This window comes from Heptranchias perlo, chromosome 25 (genome assembly GCF_035084215.1).
Source record: "Heptranchias perlo isolate sHepPer1 chromosome 25, sHepPer1.hap1, whole genome shotgun sequence".
Classification (NCBI taxonomy): domain Eukaryota; kingdom Metazoa; phylum Chordata; class Chondrichthyes; order Hexanchiformes; family Hexanchidae; genus Heptranchias; species Heptranchias perlo.
Genome location: NC_090349.1, coordinates 12,534,633 through 12,554,299, shown reverse-complemented (window position 1 = coordinate 12,554,299; position 19,667 = coordinate 12,534,633). Strand labels below are relative to the sequence as shown.

Here is a 19,667-nt window from a genome sequence, read left to right as displayed (position 1 = left end):
TTGACAGCTGACTTCTGATTACATGGCCCAGCGAGGGCTCATCTGTGTACTCTGGCTGAAGTTAAGAGGAAAACTCAGATGGGTGAAGAGAAACCGCTACAGGACAAAAAAGTGATCATTTATATATATGAAAAAATACTTTTATTCCAAAAAACTGGAAACATTCTTATGGTAAGTAGGAAAATATTTGGATTATAAATGGCATGAAAGTTAAACAATGTTGTATTCTTTACATAATTGGTAAGTTTAAAGGACACAAGACTATCTCTTATAAACACCTGGACCGATACAGTAACATTATTTTAAAGTACGACAGTGTAAATTAGTGCAACATTAAACTTCAAATGTGGCTGTAGAACAAAAGCTGTGTGGTAGATAAATGATAGTATTATGGCAATCAGCTTTTAATAATGCTATATACTATCTTGGTATATTTATAGATTATTCACATCAGCTTTCAGAGGAATCCAAAATGGTGGGACCCCACTGGGTGACCCTCAGATTGGACCTGGCATATTAGCCACAGTTCCGCTGGGTGGTGTCCTGATATTATCCTTAATATGGCTTCAGCTGACTCTATGAAGGGGTGAATGGTTGAGTTTGGAGGAGTCTCACAAGTATTTACATCATATCAACTAGAGAGATGATTCATGCAACAACCAAATGCCATGACATTGTAACAAAGGGATGTCCTTAAGTAAGGGTGGAAAAGAACTTGGATGTAATTATTGTCCTTTTACTGAAAGCATCCAGTCTGTGTGAATCTATGGTTGAAAGTGTTAAGCATGTGCTGGGTGCAGCTCAGGGGCATTTCATTATAAGTCAAGACAACTGATTCTAATTTTGACGAGGCCACAGTTGGAATATGGGAGAAGATACGCTCTGTGTACTAGATGTAGTGAAGATGGAGTCATGTTCTTTAGACAGAGAGGAAATCTTCTCCCCTGGGTACAGTTTGGAGCACCCTACCTTCAAAAGGACAATGATACATTGGAGAGGGTTCAGAGAGAAAGTGACAAAGATGATTCTGGGACTCGGGGCCCCGAGTTATGAGGAGAGATTCATAACATTGAATTTGTTTTCATTGGAGAAAAGAAGATACCAGGGAGACATAATCCAGCTTTTCAAAAGCAGAGAGGAATGGATAAGCAGTTTTTTTTTAACATGGACTGTGAATGCAGAACAAGAGAATGTAAGAACATAAAAAAGCATAAAATGGGAAAAGGCCATTCAGCCCATCAATACTGTCCTTCCAGGGACCACGTACAATCCGTTCTCCTTGCCTTAATATGGATTCCAAGGACATCTATGAATACGAAAGTTTGAGCCATTCATCACTTACAGATGGAAAGTCATAAATCTGTACTCATGAATGTAAGTTATAGGGTGAGGGTTGACACTAGCGATAGACTGTCCATACAGAGGTCCCTAGCATTCTTCAAGAAGAAGCTGGGAGGGAGGTGTAGGCTAGCAGGTATGTACCAAATTCATGTTTTCTCCTCAGATCTGCAGGGTAGGCAACATATTCATGGGCTGAGCTTAAAAGTTTTACTGCTTATCACATTCAAAGAGAATTGTGAAATGGAGAAGTGTGCCATGAACTTAGAAATGTACCCTGTGTTCTCTTTATAGACGGAGGAGAATGAGGACAGCATCATAAACCTGAAGAGCACCTTACGCTAGGGTACCACACGTCACCATTCACACCTACATTGAATGCCAGCCCATATTCAAACAGCCCAAGGTTCGTAGACAGTGAGGGTCATAAGGGGTCACTTGGCTTTACGCTGACACAGTGGTGATGAGGAGCAGAAAAGTGGTGAAGAAGAAGAATTTTCATTTATTTAGCGCCTTCCACTGGAACAGGCACACTGGGAGTGCCTGACTGCAGTATCAGCCCTGGTATTTTAGGACGTAACACTTTGACACCGCAGAAACCCAACTCTCTGCCCCTTCAGCTACAGGGGCAAATGGACCAAGACAACGCACGTCAATCTTGTACAGAAGCCCACGAGTGTCCTGGTAAGGACAGTATGGAATCATATTGAATAAATACAACACTTAGGGATCACATACACCAAGGCACTGTATACAAAAGAAACTGTAAATAAAAATAATTTCCACTACATGTCACACTGTGTCATTGTTTTGTTAAGCATAAAGTGAAGTCTCAGATATCTAAGTTCAAAACAAAATGAACATCTGTAGCTCTTAGCTGGACAGCAAAAAGCAGCACAAAAGTGGCTGCAAAATTATACCAACTGTCGAACTGTAAAATTTACTGGCCTTTAGTAGACTCCACCATAAGAACCAGGCTGTGACAGCCTCCCACATCTCATTCCTTGCCTGCAGTGCCTGGTCTCCTGACTGTGGCTCTTCTGCACCTTTGGTCTCCTGCTCCTCCTTGCCTTTCTGTTGTCTCTCATTGAAGTTCATTGTGAGGCCTCCAGCCAATGCAGTGTTGTGCGACATGCAGCTCACTATAACGATTTTGGCACCTTCAGTTGGGTATGTGGAAAGCACCCCAGGTATTTGCCCCAAAGGCAGCCCTACCAGACTACCCATGACTGCACTCAAACTGTTTAGAGGGCAGCTAAAAACAGTGCAACGTCAGTAAACTCTTCTTCTTAGCAGTCAAAATTAAGTTTCCAGAGTGAGATAACAGACCAAAAAAACACCAAGAAGTTAACCAGCAGTCTGAAGTGACAAACCAGCAACTAACCTGTAAGTATTGCATGATCTATTTAAATAGCGCTGGTGAAGGGCCCTTCCTGCCTGTTAGTGGCATGAGTTGGTGAGTGAGTTTATTAATGAGACAGACGCTGGGGCAGCCCACATCATAAAAAGGTCCTCTGACAAGCTCAGGACCCTTATTTACATGTTGTTCATTCTTTTAAATAGTTCTGGCATGTGCCCTGGCGCCTACGGAGAAGCCCGATCCAAGAGGGTGGGCTGCGCAATTCCAGCCCGGAATGAGTGCGTGCTTCCTGCCTGCCACATTGGACGCTTGTGCGCCCGTTTAGCATTCAATTTCCTTGACCGGTTTAGTGAGGGAAAGCAACAATGAGTGATTATGGAGGGATGAGTGTGCTCATGCATTGCTCTTTTTATCTCACTCCAGGCCGACATGTGTCCAACTCCAGGCTGAAGGGTGTCTAAATCTAGGCTGAAGGGTGCCTAACTCTAGGCTGAATGGTGTCTAACTCTAGACTGAAGGGTGTCTAACTCTAGGCTGAAGGGTGTCTAATTCTAGGCTGAAGGGTGTCTAACTCTAGACTGAAGGGTGTCTAACTCTAGGCTGAAGGGTGTCCAACTCCAGGCTGAATGGTTTCTAACTCTAGGCTGAAGGGTGTCTAACTCTAGGCTGAAGGGTGTCTAACTCTAGGCTGAAGGGTGTCTAACTCTAGGCTGAAGGGTGTCTAACTCTAGGCTGAAGGGTGTCTAACTCTAGGCTGAAGGATGTCTAACTCTAGGCTGAAGGGTGTCTAATCTAGGCTGAAGGATGTCTAACTCTAGGCTGAATGGTTTCTAACTCTAGGCTGAAGGATGTCTAACTCTAGGCTGAATGGTTTCTAACTCTAGGCTGAAGGATGTCTAACTCTAGGCTGAATGGTATCTAAATCTAGGCTGAAGGATGTCTAACTCTAGGCTGAATGGTTTCTAACTCTAGGCTGAAGGGTGTCTAACTCTAGACTGAAGGGTGTCTAACTCTAGGCTGAAGGGTGTCTAACTCTAGACTGAAGGGTGTCTAACTCTAGGCTGAAGGGTGTCTAACTCTAGACTGAAGGGTGTCTAACTCTAGGCTGAAGGGTGTCTAACTCTAGGCTGAAGGGTGTCTAACTCTAGACTGAAGGGTGTCTAACTCTAGGCTGAAGGGTGTCTAACTCTAGACTGAAGGGTGTCTAACTCTAGACTGAAGGATGTCTAACTCTAGACTGAAGGGTGTCTAATTCTAGGCTGAAGGGTGTCTAACTCTAGGCTGAAGGGTGTCTAACTCTAGACTGAAGGGTGTCTAACTCTAGACTGAAGGGTGTCTAACTCTAGGCTGAAGGGTGTCTAATTCTAGGCTGAAGGGTGTCTAACTCTAGACTGAAGGATGTCTAACTCTAGACTGAAGGGTGTCTAACTCTAGACTGAAGGGTGTCTAACTCTAGACTGAAGGATGTCTAACTCTAGGCTGAAGGATGTCTAACTCTAGGCTGAAGGATGTCTAACTCTAGACTGAAGGGTGTCTAACTCTAGACTGAAGGATGTCTAACTCTAGGCTGAAGGATGTCTAACTCTAGACTGAAGGATGTCTAACTCTAGGCTGAAGGGTGTCTAACTCTAGGCTGAAGGGTGTCTAACTCTAGACTGAAGGGTGTCTAACTCTAGGCTGAAGGGTGTCTAACTCTAGACTGAAGGATGTCTAACTCTAGACTGAAGGGTGTCTAACTCTAGACTGAAGGATGTCTAACTCTAGGCTGAAGGATGTCTAACTCTAGACTGAAGGATGTCTAACTCTAGGCTGAAGGGTGTCTAACTCTAGGCTGAAGGGTGTCTAACTCTAGACTGAAGGGTGTCTAACTCTAGGCTGAAGGGTGTCTAACTCTAGACTGAAGGGTGTCTAACTCTAGACTGAAGGATGTCTAACTCTAGGCTGAAGGGTGTCTAACTCTAGGCTGAATGGTGTCTAACTCTAGGCTGAAGGGTGTCTAACTCTAGGCTGAAGGGTGTCTAACTCTAGACTGAAGGGTGTCTAACTCTAGACTGAAGGATGTCTAACTCTAGGCTGAAGGGTGTCTAACTCTAGACTGAAGGATGTCTAACTCTAGGCTGAATGGTGTCTAACTCTAGGCTGAAGGGTGTCTAACTCTAGACTGAATGGTGTCTAACTCTAGGCTGAAGGGTGTCTAACTCTAGACTGAAGGGTGTCTAACTCTGGGCTGAATGGTTTCTAACTCTAGGCTGAAGGATGTCTAACTCCAGGCTGAATGGTTTCTAACTCTAGGCTGAATGGTGTCTAACTCTAGGCTGAAGGGTGTCTAACTCTAGGCTGAATGGTGTCTAACTCTAGACTGAATGGTGTCTAACTCTAGGCTGAAGGATGTCTAACTCTAGACTGAAGGGTGTCTAACTCTAGGCTGAATGGTGTCTAACTCTAGGCTGAAGGGTGTCTAACTCTAGGCTGAAGGATGTCTAACTCTAGGCTGAAGGGTGTCGAACTCTAGACTGAAGGGTGTCTAACTCTAGGCTGAAGGGTGTCTAACTCTAGACTGAATGGTGTCTAACTCTAGGCTGAAGGGTGTCTAACTCTAGGCTGAAGGATGTCTAACTCTAGGCTGAAGGGTGTCTAACTCTAGGCTGAAGGGTGTCTAACTCTAGACTGAATGGTGTCTAACTCTAGGCTGAAGGGTGTCTAACTCTAGGCTGAAGGATGTCTAACTCTAGGCTGAAGGGTGTCTAACTCTAGGCTGAAGGGTGTCTAACTCTAGACTGAAGGATGTCTAACTCTAGACTGAAGGGTGTCTAACTCTAGACTGAAGGGTGTCTAACTCTAGGCTGAAGGGTGTCTAACTCTAGGCTGAAGGGTGTCTAACTCTAGACTGAAGGGTGTCTAACTCTAGACTGAAGGATGTCTAACTCTAGACTGAAGGGTGTCTAACTCTAGACTGAATGGTGTCTGACTCTAGGCTGAATGGTTTCTAACTCTAGGCTGAAGGATGTCTAACTCTAGGCTGAATGGTTTCTAACTCTAGGCTGAATTGTTTCTAACTCTAGGCTGAATGGTTTCTAACTCTAGGCTGAAGGATGTCTAACTCTAGGCTGAAGGGTGTCTAACTCTAGGCTGAAGGATGTCTAACTCTAGACTGAAGGGTGTCTAACTCTAGACTGAATGGTGTCTGACTCTAGGCTGAATGGTTTCTAACTCTAGGCTGAAGGATGTCTAACTCTAGGCTGAATTGTTTCTAACTCTAGGCTGAATGGTTTCTAACTCTAGGCTGAAGGATGTCTAACTCTAGACTGAAGGGTGTCTAACTCTAGACTGAATGGTGTCTGACTCTAGGCTGAATGGTTTCTAACTCTAGGCTGAAGGATGTCTAACTCTAGGCTGAATGGTTTCTAACTCTAGGCTGAATGGTTTCTAACTCTAGGCTGAATGGTTTCTAACTCTAGGCTGAAGGGTGTCTAACTCTAGACTGAATGGTTTCTAACTCTAGGCTTAAGGGTGTCTAACTCTAGACTGAAGGATGTCTAACTCTAGACTGAAGGGTGTCTAACTCTAGACTGAAGGGTGTCTAACTCTAGACTGAAGGGTGTCTAACTCTAGGCTGAAGGGTGTCTAACTCTAGACTGAAGGGTGTCTAACTCTAGACTGAAGGATGTCTAACTCTAGGCTGAAGGATGTCTAACTCCAGGCTAGCTGGCAAATTTAACTTTTCATCCCAACTGCAAGATTGGTTTGACTTGAACAAGCTGTTCTTTTGTAGATATAAATGTGTCTGAAAAACCTTTAGAATGATTAAATATATCTCAACTCTTTGTGTTTTGTGCTCTTTTTGTTTCTCCAGAGAAATTTTAGGCAGTGAAAGTGTATGGCCTTTACTGATGGCCTTCAATGCCATACCTGCCTTTATACAGCTTGTTACCCTGCCCTGGTTTCCAGAGAGCCCCAGATACCTCCTGATTGACAAAGGAAACAGGGCCTTGTCCATAAATGGCAAGTGACAACAGTTTATCTCATGGGTGATGCTTTCAAGTTTAAATCCATTTCTGTAGATATAATGTGGATATAAAGAGCCAATTACTTGGAACACTCAACAGTACGGTTGAATCCAGGTAAACATAGTACTAGTTGTCAAGAAGGATTAAGTATGGAAATAATTGGAAGTGGGTTGGTCCATTGCAATTCAGTGCTTCAAGCTGGTATGTGTTTATCGGGAGTGGACAGTACTGAAAAGTGGATCATCTGAAATTTCAGCCATACTCTGGTCTGCTGTCCCGGATTGAGTAGCCAATCATTTTTTGCAGGAGGTTTGCAGAGTGCCATGATTGATTACGTACTCAATCCAAAGCGTTTAGGACAGTCCAGTTTAAATAGTCCTGCAAATCTCTTGTATTGACAGAATGAGTATGCCAGTGTGGCCTTCCATGAGGAACAGTAATGGGAGTAATCACTGGTCATAGTTATTCTGCTCTTCATGAATGACCTATCTCAGCAATATAACTGGGCTCCATTGTATTGGTCCATAATGCACTTGAACTGTATTGGGACTGTTGGGTAGGTTAGGTGCCTCATATTGGAACAAAACCTGTTATTGTAACACCCATATCCACTAATGAGCCAAACTCTATAAGGGTCTATTTAACAAGCAACTGTTGAAGAGCAATCACCTTTTCTGCCATTTTTTTCTTGCAAATGATGCTTTTCCTAACGATAGTGGAGGTGGTGTTGTAATTTCAGTGTGAATTTCTCCCTGTGCTGCCCAGAATACAGTTGTTATTAATCTTACATATTTGCTGAGAGAGAAAAACAGTACCTCTATCAGTGACCTTACATGAGATCTTAGAGGGTGTCAGCTCCAAGCATGCTTAATTCTAGAGATACTGACAGTAACCGATGTCGCTTTTAGGGCTGGTGGAGGTTCTCTGGGCAAACTCCGATGACAGAAACTGAACTCGTTGTTAGTGTTTTGGGAAAGGGCTTGAAATGGAAGAACTCCAACAATTCAGTCGTAATACAGTCAAGATGCACAGGACAGGGACAGTTAAACATTCTGTGCAGCTTCCTGCTGTGATCTTCAACTCATGTAGATCACATTAAGATTTTGCTGTGAGCACTTTTCGTGTAAGCCATATCCAACTGTGATTGAAAGGACACTTCTGTCTCCTTTCATGGCTTCATTTGAATACAAACAGTGACTTAGTGGTACATTGTGTTCGTGCGCTGCTCTAAGTGTTTCCCTACACTAAACATATATCTTGTTTCCATTTGTTTTACTCACAGCACTTCAAAGACTATGGGGCAAGCGTGATTTTAGTCAAGAGCTTGAGGAAATGCAGGCCGAACGGACTGCGATAAGGGGTAAAAGGCCAAGGAGTGTGTGGGAGCTGTGCAGAGACCCCTCTGTATGGAGCCAACTTGCCATCAACATGATGATGTCACTTTTTATACAGCTCAGTGGCATCAATGCTGTAAGTATTAAAAGGCCACTGGAAAAGCGCAAAGGAATAGGACCCAGATTGGCACCCACACAACCCACATATGTTGAGCTTCCACCCTCAGAAATGTTGTCAAGGGAAGCACAAAACTTTCCAATAGTCAGTAAGATAAAGTTAGCCAGCCTATAAAGCACACCCTAGCGGCTGGTTCAGGACTTGCATAAAGAAACCAACTGGTCATTTATAGCACCTTATTGTTTCTCTCAGAAATTACCAGAGCGGGGGAATTCTCCTGGTCTTTTGGCCAACATTTATCCCCCAAAGGAAGATATAGTTGAGATACTGGATGGGCTAAAAATTGAAAAAGAGGTACTAGAAAGGCTAGCTGTACTTAAAGTAGATAAGGCACCCGGTCCGGATGGGATACTTCTGTGGTTGCTGAGGGAAATAAGGGTGGAAATTGTGGAGGTACTGGCCATAATCTTCCAAACATCCGTAGATACGGGGGTGGTGCCAGAAGACTGGAGAATTGCAAATGTTATACCCTTGTTCAAAAAAGGGTGTAAGGATAAACCCAGCAACCCAGTCAGTTTAATCTTGGTGGTGGGGAAACTTTTAGAAACAATAATTCGGGACAGAATTAACAGTAACTTGGACGAGTGTGGATTGATTAGGGAAAGCCAGCATGGATTTGTTAAAGGCAAATCGTGTTTAACTAACCTGATAGAGTTTTTTGATGAGGTAACAGAGAGGGTAGGTGAGGACAATGCAGTTGATGTGGTGTATATGGACTTTCAAAAGGCACATGATAAAGTACCGCATGGTAGGCTTATCATCAAGATTGCAACCCATGGAATAAAGGGGACAGTAGTGACATGGATACAGAATTGGCTAAGGGACAGGAAACAGAGAGTAGTGGTGAACAATTGTTTTTCGGACTGGAGGAAGGTATCCAGTGGTGTTCCCCAGGGGCTGGTGCCGGGACCACTGCTTTTCTTGATACATATTAATGACTTGGACTTGGGTGTACAGGACACAATTTCAAAATTTGCAGATGACACAAAACTTGGAAGTGTACTAATCAGTGAGGAGGATAGTGATAGACTTCAAGAGGATATAGACAGGCTGGTGGCATGGGCGGACATGTGGCAGATGAAATTTAACGCAGAAAAATGCAAAGTGATACATTTCAGTAAGAAGAACGAGGAGAGGAAATATAAACTAGAGGGCACAACTCTAAAAGGGGTACAGGAACACAGAGTATATGTGCACAAATCATTGAAGGTGGCAGGGCAGGTTGAGAAAGCGGTTAAAAAAGCATACAGGATCGTGGGCTTTATAAATAGAGGCATAGAGTACAATAGTATGGCAGGCATGATGAACCTTTATAAAACATTGGTTCAGCCACAACTGGAGTATTGGGTCCAGTTCTGGGCACCGCACTTTAGGAAATATGTGAAGGCCGTAGCGAGGGAGCAGAAGAGATTTACTAGAATGATTCCAGGGATGAGGGGCTTTAGTTACGTGGATAGCCTGGAGAAGCTGGGGTTGTTCTCCTTGTAACAGAGAAGGTTGAGAGGAGATTTGATAGAGGTATTCAAAATCATGAAGAGTCTAGACAGAGTAGATAGAGAGAAACTGTTCCCATTGGCGGAAGGGTCAAGAACCAGAGGATGTAGATTTAAGGTGATTGGCAAAAGAACCAAAGGTGACATGAGGAAAAACATTTTTACACAGCAAGTGGTTGGGATCTGTAATGCACTGCCCGAGGGGGTGGTGGAGGCAGATTCAATCATGGTCTTCAAAAGGGAACTGGATAAGTACTTGAAAGGAAAAAATTTGCAAGGCTACGGGGATAGGGTGGGTGCGTGGGACTAGCTGGATTGCTCTTGCATAGAGCTGACGTGGACTCGATGGGCCGAATGGCCTCCTTCCGTGCTGTAACCTTTCTATGATTCTATGAACCAACATCACTAAAAACAGATTATCTGGTCATTTATTTAATTGTGATTTCTGTGCGCAAATTAGCTGCCATGTTTCCCTACATTATAACACTGACTTCAAAAGTACTTCATTGGCTGTGAAGTGCCTTTGGACATTCTGAGGCTGTGAAAGGCAAGTTCTTTCTTTCAGATGCCTTCACATTTACCTACATTTTCCTCTCCTCACAGCTTGTAGAACTATTTCCTTTGGGTCAAAAAATTGTGGAGGTTAAGATGCACTCCAGGACATGAGCACGTAATTAAGGCTGCCTAGTCCAGTACAGTTCCCTTGAAATTCAGACCTATAGGTAAATGTGGGACCTTGGGTAGGTAGGAGGCATTGGATTCGAGGGGAATGCTCACACAAAAGGAGTAGCCCGGTCTTTATCGTTGAATTTATAGTTACTCCCTGACTCCCAAAAAGCTTACTGGTACTTTATTAAAACCCATTGCAGTGATATGGAATTCTGAAGCTGCAATATTTGGTTACTCCACTCCCTTTGCATGAACTATTCCCCCAAAGAAATAAAGAAAGAACTTGCATTTATATAGCGCCTTTCACGACCTCAGGACATCCCAATGCATTTTACAGCCATTGAATTACTAGATGAAGTGATGAGTTAAACAGATAATGTAGGGACCATAGCTGAGACTCAATCAATGACATTATCATTAGAATAGCTGGGGGCAATATAAATCTGACAATATGATTGGATAGATAGATATTTAGGACTTTATACCATTGAACATTTTAGTTTAGAAATGACTGTCAGCGATATTATTGCACGAATGTTTACCATACTCATATCAAATTCCTCTCTATTTTTAAAAGAACTATTATTTTAAATGGGTTAATATCCCATTAAGATAGCAGAGAGAGAAATTTGATATGAGCACATTAAGCTTTCATATGATAACTGCGCCAAGCTTGATTTCCCTGTTTATAACTTGAAAAACCTATTCTTAAACATGGTATAAGTTGAATACATCTTACCTGGCAGTCAGACGTAATAAAGGTCACCACTGGTGGCACCAACCGAAACCCACTCACCGTTCTGATGTTCATGGGTCGGGCAGATGTTTATTCGCCCTCACTACAGCAATGGCACTTTGTTTGTGTACATTTTCAACAGTAGCTGATGTCATTAATGGTCAGTGATAGATAGGAATAGGGGAGGTGGTTAATATAAAATGACTGATGGATGTTAGTGCTATTTTAATCAGACACTTTTAAGTCAGTATTTTATGACCCGATTGGAATGTGACAATTATGTCATATGACTACATGGAGGAGTCAGTTAATAGATTTACTTTAAGTTCCAGATCACAGAAACTGCATTCACTTTCAAAAAATGCAGAATCTTTGTAGTTACTCAGAAATGGTATCTAAATGGAAATTTGGACATTGAATACTTCTTTTAATTGTTTAATACTAGTAGATTGCCCATGGTGTTGTCCATGGCTAACTGATAAATATATATTTTTTTGTATATACAAGATGGCGATGGAGCTGGGGGACAGATTTCGGAAACTCACTCTACAGCACCACCTACTGGCAGCACTCTGCAACTACAGCAGGCAACACCTACAAATTTCAATGTTAAATGTTGATAGAAAAGCGTGACCAAAAATCATGACAACAGGAAGTTGGACAGGAAATGCGGGCTTACACTAGATTTTTGATATATACTAGTTGATCTTCCGTGGGCATTGCAAACGGGGAGACAAGACCAAGTGCAGTCTTCAAGTGAGGTGGGGCTAGAGGCAAAGGACAATTTGAAGAGGGCATGCAGACGTAATCCAGTCCCCATTTTACATATTACATAGAATCTACAGCATAGAAATAGGCCATTCGGCCCAGCTGGTCTATGCCGGTGTTTATACTCCACACGAACCTCCTTCTACTCTAATTACCCCTTCCCACCCTTCCCCCCATATCCCTCTATTCCCTTCTCCCTCATGTATGCATCAAGCCTCCCATTAAACATGCTACCTGCTTCAACCACTCCATGTGGCAGCGAGTTCCACATTCTCACCACGCTGTGTAAAGAAATTCCTCCTAAATTCTTTATTTGATCTGTTAGTGGCTATCTTATTGTTATGCACTCACCCACAAGTGGAAACAATTCCTCCATATGCATCCCAGCGAACACCATCATAATTTTAAAAACCTCTCTCAGGTCTCCTCTTAGTGTTATCTTTTTCAGAGAAAGGAGACACAACCTGCTCAATCTCTCCTGATAGTTGCATCCTCTCAATTCTGGTAACGCCCTTGTAAATCTTTTCTGCACTTTCTCCACTTTCTCCAGTGCCTCAATATCCTCTTTGTGGGATGGAGACCAGAACTACACACAATACTCCAAGTCTGGTCTAACCGAAGTCCTATATAAATTTAGCACCACCTCCCTGCTTTTATATTCTGTTCCTTTAGAAATTAATCTTCAGTACTTTGTTTGCACCCTTTAGGGTAGATTTTGATTTGTGTGATAGTGTAAAACAGGTGAAAGTGAGCTGGCAGCCCGGTTACATCTCTCACGATTTTTATTTCCATTGAATTCAATGGGGAGAGATGGAAACTGGGCTACTGATTCACTATCACCCGTTTTACACTATCGCACAAATCAAAATCTACCCTTTCATGTGCTTAACAACTTTTAGCAATTTATGTATCCGTATTCCTAGGTCTCTTTGCTCCCCTACCCCATTTAGTTTTTTAACTTCCAAGGAATAAATGGACTCCTTATTCCTCCTACCATAATGAACTGTTGATGTCTTCCTGTATTTTGGTGCAGTCTTTCACATTTTTAGCTACACCCCCTAATTTGGTGCCATCTGCAAATTCCTGAGTCCCAAATCCTCTATGTATATGGTGAACGACAGTGGTCCTGGCTTGGATACCTGCAAGACATCACTTCCCACTTTCTGCCAGTCTGAGAAACTTCCCTTAACTCCTATCCTCTGTTTGTCTCTAAGGGGTGATCTCATTGAGGTGTTTAAGGTGATCAAAGGAGATGATAGGATATATAAGAGAAACTATTTTCTCTGGTGGGGGAGTCCAGAACAAGGGGGCATAACCTTAAAACAGGCCATTCAGGGGTGATATCAGGAAGCAGTTCTTCACACAAAGGATAGTGGAAATCTGGAACTCTCTCCCCCAAAAAGCTATTGAGGCTGGGGGTTAATTTGAAAATTTCAAAACTGAGATTGATAGGTTTTTGTTAGGCAAGGGTATTAAGGGTTAAGGAACCAAGGCGGGTAAATGGAGTTAAGATACAGATCAGCCATGATCTAATTGAATGGCGGAACAGGCTCAAGGGGCTGAATGGCCTACTACCTAAGTTCTATGCTCCATGGTTTTTCTCCTCCCATTCCAGGTTTTGTATTTCCCCATTCCAGGTTCTCTCTCTCTCTCAGTTTCTGCCCTTTGATGTTCTCATTCCAAATGCTGTGTAAAGTTGGCTGTGTGCCATCAAAGGGATGAGCCCTGCAAGTTTCACATGATCATATTCTGGTGCGACCTGGCATAGAAGCAGCCTGGGTTACTTATGAATACTGTGGCACAGTCAAGAATTTTTTCTATTCCTTTTCTTCAATTTTGTTTATTTGGAATTTGTGACTCAGTCACTTTGGACATATTTAGCATAGGTTTCCCATCACTGCTGTAGATTATAGGGAGAAGGAAAAATTGAGGGAGGTGAGGGGCTGCACAGTTTTTAGTTAGAGTAAGAGGTATCATGGAAGTGTCTTAATTTCAATGCATTGAAGAGGCAGAATTGGAGGAGAATTGGATAAACACTTAAAAAGGAAAAAAAATGAAGGGCTATGGGGAAAGAGCGGGGGAGTGGGACTCAATGGATAGATCTTTCAAAGAGCCGGCACAGGCACGATGGACCGACTGGCCTCCTTCTGTGCTGCATGATTCTATGACGGAGCATGTTGGACAGTTGAGGAGGAACAGTGAATGTTGTATACCATGAAATCACTGTATGATCGTTCACTGTCATTAAAGAACAATTACGATAAAAAAACAAAACTTTTATTCTCAAAGTGCCTTTATATAATTTTTGTTTTCCAGATCTATTCTTATGCTTTTGAGATTTTCCATGCAGCAGGGATTCCCAATGAGACAATACCATATGTGTCAATTGGAACAGGATTAATTGAAACTATCACATTACTAATCTGTGTAGGTACAATGTTGAACTGCATTATTGGTGATGGGGAAGAGTAGAAGCGACCAATTACAGGAGTTTGACGCCTTGGTTAGTTAGCTGTGTCCTGTGTGGAAGCTGCTTTCTCCAGGCGGGGCTCCTTTTGCAACTTGATATTTATCAATGGGAATGGTTATTGAAAGCTGACTCTTCTCAGATTGGCTGAGGTCATGCACCGTATCCATTGTATGCATGGAGCTGCAGGTCTCTTCGTTCCATTGATTTCACACTGGCTCCTCTATGCCAAACAGACTGGTGCAGCACCACTTTACCACTGTTCTGACTGCTGTTGCAGTGATCTAAAAGGACACTCTAGCTCACTTGGGTCTGGAAGTGCATCAGTAAAGGAAATTGCATCATTACATTCATGTACCTGCTCCATCACACTGTGTGATATCCACAATCAGCATTGCAGAAGTCTTGCTGCCTGTTTAAAGAGAAATAAATGGTTAAGACTACAGAGGAATCAGTTTATGTCTCAGATATTGAACCTTGGTGACCAGGGTGCCCTGTTCACAGCCAGAATACTGAGCCCATTCACAGTCTGGTACAGTTCTGCAACTGTGCACAGTACCCAGAGACAAGGCGGCTTTATCCTGTAACAACACTGTGAGCTCATGAAATTTCTATTGCATTTGCTGACTCGGGAAATATTGTTCTTTAGTTCATTAATGTCCAGTTAGAAGAGCTAAGAGCAGATTCCAGAGCTTCCCCATGTTATTTACCTGACCAAGATTCTCTGGCCTATATCAATGGGTACTGACAGCTGCACAGGACACGATGTTGCCTGAGGCTCAGAGATACCGAAGCATCACTATGATGCTATTAACTCCACTTGGCTTTGTAGCTTAAAGCCACTATTAGAGACTCATGGGGCCACAGAGCAGTTCCTTTAACCCAAGTTGGAGCTCCTTTATTGACTGTACCTAAGCTTCTCCTGAGGCATTTCCAACAGCAGAGTGTCACTATTACTGATTTTCTTCTTTTATGAATCTTGTTGTACAGGGATTCTTCGTTGAACGAGCTGGGAGAAAATCCCTCCTCTGTGGAGGATTAGGGTTTATGAGTCTGTGGACGGCACTTTTGACAGTTACCTTTTCACTGCAGGTGAGTGATATCTGGGTGGGAGCAGGAGTAGCGAGACACCACTGTTGACAACATTCTTTTAAATTGGCATTAATAATTATTTAGGTTGGTGTTTGTTACTCTCTCTGTTGAAAAGTCCAGAACTGTCAACATTAGTGAAGGGTTCAAAGAGTGACAAAAATGGTTCCAGGCCTTAAGGGACTAAGTTAAGAAGAATCATAGAATTACATAGAGTCTACAGCACAGAAACAGGTAATTTGGCCCAACTGCTCCACACGAGCCTCCTCCTACCCTTCTTCATCTAACTCTATCAGCATATCCTTCTATTCCTTTCTCCCTCATGTGCTTATGTAGCTTCCCCTTAAATGCATCTATGCTATTCACCTCAACTACTCCTTATTGTAGCGAGTTCCACATTCTTTCCATTCTAGGGTAAAGAAGTTTCACCTGAATTCCCTATTGGATTTATTGATGACTATCTTATATTCATGGCCTCTAGTTTTGGTCTCCCCCACAAGTGGAAACATCTTCTCTACATTTACCCTATCAAACCATTTCATAATTTTAAAGACCCTTCAGCCTTCACTTTTCAAGAGAAAAGAGTCCCAGCCTGTTCAGCCTTTCCTGATGAGTATATCCTCTCAGCTTTGATATCATCCGTGTGAATTTTAATTGTGCCTTCTCCAGTGCCTCTATATCCTTTTTATAATATATAGACCGGAACTATGCACACAATGGAACTCACCTTTGCTGGAGGAAAGGGTTAAATTATGAGGACAGGGTGCATAAACTAGGCTAGTCTTCCTTTGAATATAGAAGATTGAAAGGTGATCTAATCGAGGTTTTTAAAATTATAAAAGATTTCGATAGAATAGATAAAGAGAATTTATTACCTCTGGTGGGGGAGTCCAGAACAAGGGGGCACAATCTTAAAATCAGAACTAGGAACAGAAATCAGGACTGAAATCAGGAAGCACTTCTTTACACAAAGGGTAGTAGAAATCTGGAACTCTCTCCCCCAAAAGGCCGTGGATGCTGGGACAACTGGAGCTTTCAATGCTGAGATCGACAGATTTTTGTTGGGTAAGGGTATCAAGGGATATGGGTCAAAGGCGGGTAAATGTTGTTGATGTAGAGATCAGCCATGATCTAATTGAATGGTAGAACAGGCTCGAGGGTCTGAATCCTGTTTCTATGTTCCTATGTTCCACATAGTTACAGTCAATCTCAGAAGTAGAGTTGTGACCTCACCATTCACAGCAATCTTCAGTCCAGGGGCAAGATGCCATCTTTCAGGAAATGCTCTCAGTAAATATGTACAGGCACAGGCTTCTGCTTATTATTTGAGGGGTGCTGCAATGTGTCAACTCACCCAGCTAGTGGTACACCAGTGGGACCAGTATCTACTGGCAGTAAACATCACACTGCAGCGCTGATTCACTGAGGGGAGATGGGGGGATGGGGAAGGAGTATGGGTGGTGGTTCTGGTCCGATGCCTGATTTTACTCTTCATTGATTTCAGGTGAGAGTAAGATCGAGCGGGTGTAAAATGGACGTCTGACCCAACCTCCCCACTGTCACCCCCATTCCCCCAGACAGGGTGTTAAAATAAGATAAATACACGATTGTAGAAAGAAACCCAGGAATGTACAAGACTGGGAAAGAACAGTATGGCTCATCTGGCTGGTGCTAGTGTCTATGATATTGTCCACTGGGATGATCAAGGCAAGTGAAATCAATCAAGTTCAACCCCTCGATCACTTCTGTTCTGTGAACTGCCTCTCTAAGCATCTTCTGCATTGGTAAAAATAGCAAACTAAGGACAGGTATCCTGGGAATTACAACCAGGTTCAGAACAGGTATCCCAGGAATTAGTAACAGGGTCAGGAGAGGTATCCCAGAAATTAGAACCAGGCACAAAACAGGTATCCTGGGAATTAGAACCAAGCACAAAACAGGTATCCTGGGAATTAGTAACAGGGTCAGAACGGACTAGGCCCAGGTGAGTTGAATTGTACAGGTACCCTTCTCCTAATTGTCCGCCCCATTCTTGAAACACACTTCACTGATCTTGCAACACTAAACACTAATGTACACCACGGTCCTGTTAGGAAGGGAGTTCCAGGATTTTGACCCAGTGACAATGAAGGTACGGCGATATATTTCCAAGTCAGGATGGTGTGTGACTTGGAGGGGAACATGCAGGTGATGGTGTTCCTATGCACCTGTTGCCCTTGTCCCTCTAGGTGGTAGAGATTGCAGGTTTGGGAGGTGCTGTCGAAGAAGCCTTAGCAAGCTGCTATAGTGCATCCTGTAGACGGTACACATTGCAGCTACGGTGTGCTGGTGGCGGAGGGAGTGAATGTTTAAGGTGATGAATGTCCTGGATGGTGTCGAGCTTCTTGAGTGTTGTTGGAGCTGCACTCATCCAGACAAGTGGAGAGTGTTCCATCACACTCCTGACTTGTGCCTTATAGATGGTGGAAAGGCTTTGGGGAGTCAGGAGGTGAGTCACTCGCTGCAGAATACCCAGCCTCTGACCTGTTCTTGTAGCCACAGTATTATATGGCTGGTCCAGTTAAGTTTCTGGTCAATGGTGACCCCCAGGATGTTGATGGTGGGGTATTTGGCGATGGTAATGCCGTTGAATGTCAAGGGGAGGTGGTTAGACTCTCTCTTGTTGGAGATGGTCATTGCCTGGCACTTGTCTGGCGCGAATGTTACTTTCCACTTATCAGCCCAAGCCTGGATGGTGTCCAGGTATTGCTGCATTCGGGCACGGACTGCTTCATTATCTGAGGGGTTACGAATGGAACTGAACACTGTGCAATCATCAGCGAACATCCCCATTTCTGACCTTATGATGGAGGGAAGGTCATTGATGAAGCAGCTGAAGATGGTTGGGCCTAGCACACTGCCCTGAGGAACTCCTGCAGCGATGTCTTGGGGCTGAGATGATTGGCCTCCAACAACCACTACCATCTTCCTTTGTGCTAGGTATGACTCCAGCCACAGGAGAGTTTTCCCCCTGATTCCCATTGACTTCAATTTTACTAGGGCTCCTTGGTGCCACACTCAAATGCTACCTTGATGTCAAGGGCAGTCACTCTCACCTCACCTCTGGAATTCAGCTCTTTTGTCCATGTTTGGACCAAGGCTGTAATGAGGTCTGGAGCCGAGTGGCCCTGGCAGAAACTAAACTGAGCATTGGTGAGCAGGTTATTGGTGAGTAAGTGTCACTTGATAGCACTGTCGACGACACCTTCCATCACTTTGCTGATAATTGAGAGTAGACTCTTGGGACAGTAATTGGCTGGATTGGATTTATCCTGCTTTTTGTGGACAGGACATACCAGGGCAATTTTTTTTCCATTTTGTCTGGTAGTGACAGCAAAGCTGCAGGAGATGCCAAGGACAAGATTTCAGAGGTGATCTCCAGGTGCCAGTAAATCCTGCAACATATACCCGACGGGAGGAAAATTAGAGTTTTGTCAAAAAAAAATGGAACTTTGTGATTTTGTTTTTTCTCAATCTGTTATTTCTGCAGAAAATTAAACTGGTCTTAATTAAAATAGGTTTATCGAGGTTGTCAAGGATTTGAGATGGTGCAGAGGTGATTTACCAGAATGATTCCAGGAATAAGGGACTTCACTTATGTGGAGAGACTGGAGAAGCTGGGATTGTTCTTCTTAGAGCAGAGAAGGTTAAGGGGAGATTTAATATGAGTGTTCAAAATTATAAGGGGTTTTGATAGAGTAGATAGGGAGAACCCGTTACCACTGGCAGGAGGGTCGGTAACCGGAGGTCGCAGATTTAAGATAATTGGCAAAAGAGTCAGAGGGGAGATGAGGAGAAATCTTTTTACATAGTGAGTTGTTACGATGTGGAATGCACTGCCTGAAAGGGTGGTGGAAGCAGATTCAATAGTAACTTTCAAAATGCAATTGGATATATACTTGAAAAGGAAAAATTCATGGGATTATGGGGAAAGAGCAGGGGAGTGGGACTAATTGGATAGCTCTTTCAAAGAGCCAGCACTGGCACAATGGGCTGAATGGCCTCCTTCTGTGCTGATTACTAATATCCCACATGGCTTTAAGGCAAAAGAGCGATAAATATTTGGAATACTCCACCAAGCAAAGTAATCGAGGCAAAAACTTTGGGACCATACAAAAGACAGTTTGATGGCATGATGGGAGAGTTAGTGTGCTAGAGGGGCGAGCTTTGAGGACTGAATGGCCTTTTC

The 19,667-nt window shown here is 43.2% G+C and overlaps 1 protein-coding gene across 3 annotated transcripts in view; it reads left to right on the top strand.

Annotated features, from left to right (window-relative positions):
• The window catches only part of LOC137342026 (solute carrier family 2, facilitated glucose transporter member 11-like), a 112,026-nt gene that overhangs the window by 85,898 nt on the left and 6,461 nt on the right, over positions 1–19,667 (top strand). For all 3 annotated transcript variants that reach the window (XM_068005629.1, XM_068005631.1, XM_068005630.1), the window contains exons 6-9: positions 6,552–6,700; positions 7,988–8,175; positions 14,200–14,310; positions 15,341–15,442. In XM_068005629.1, coding sequence (XP_067861730.1) covers positions 6,552–6,700; positions 7,988–8,175; positions 14,200–14,310; positions 15,341–15,442 — 550 coding nt within the window. The remainder of the gene's footprint in view (positions 1–6,551; positions 6,701–7,987; positions 8,176–14,199; positions 14,311–15,340; positions 15,443–19,667) is intronic.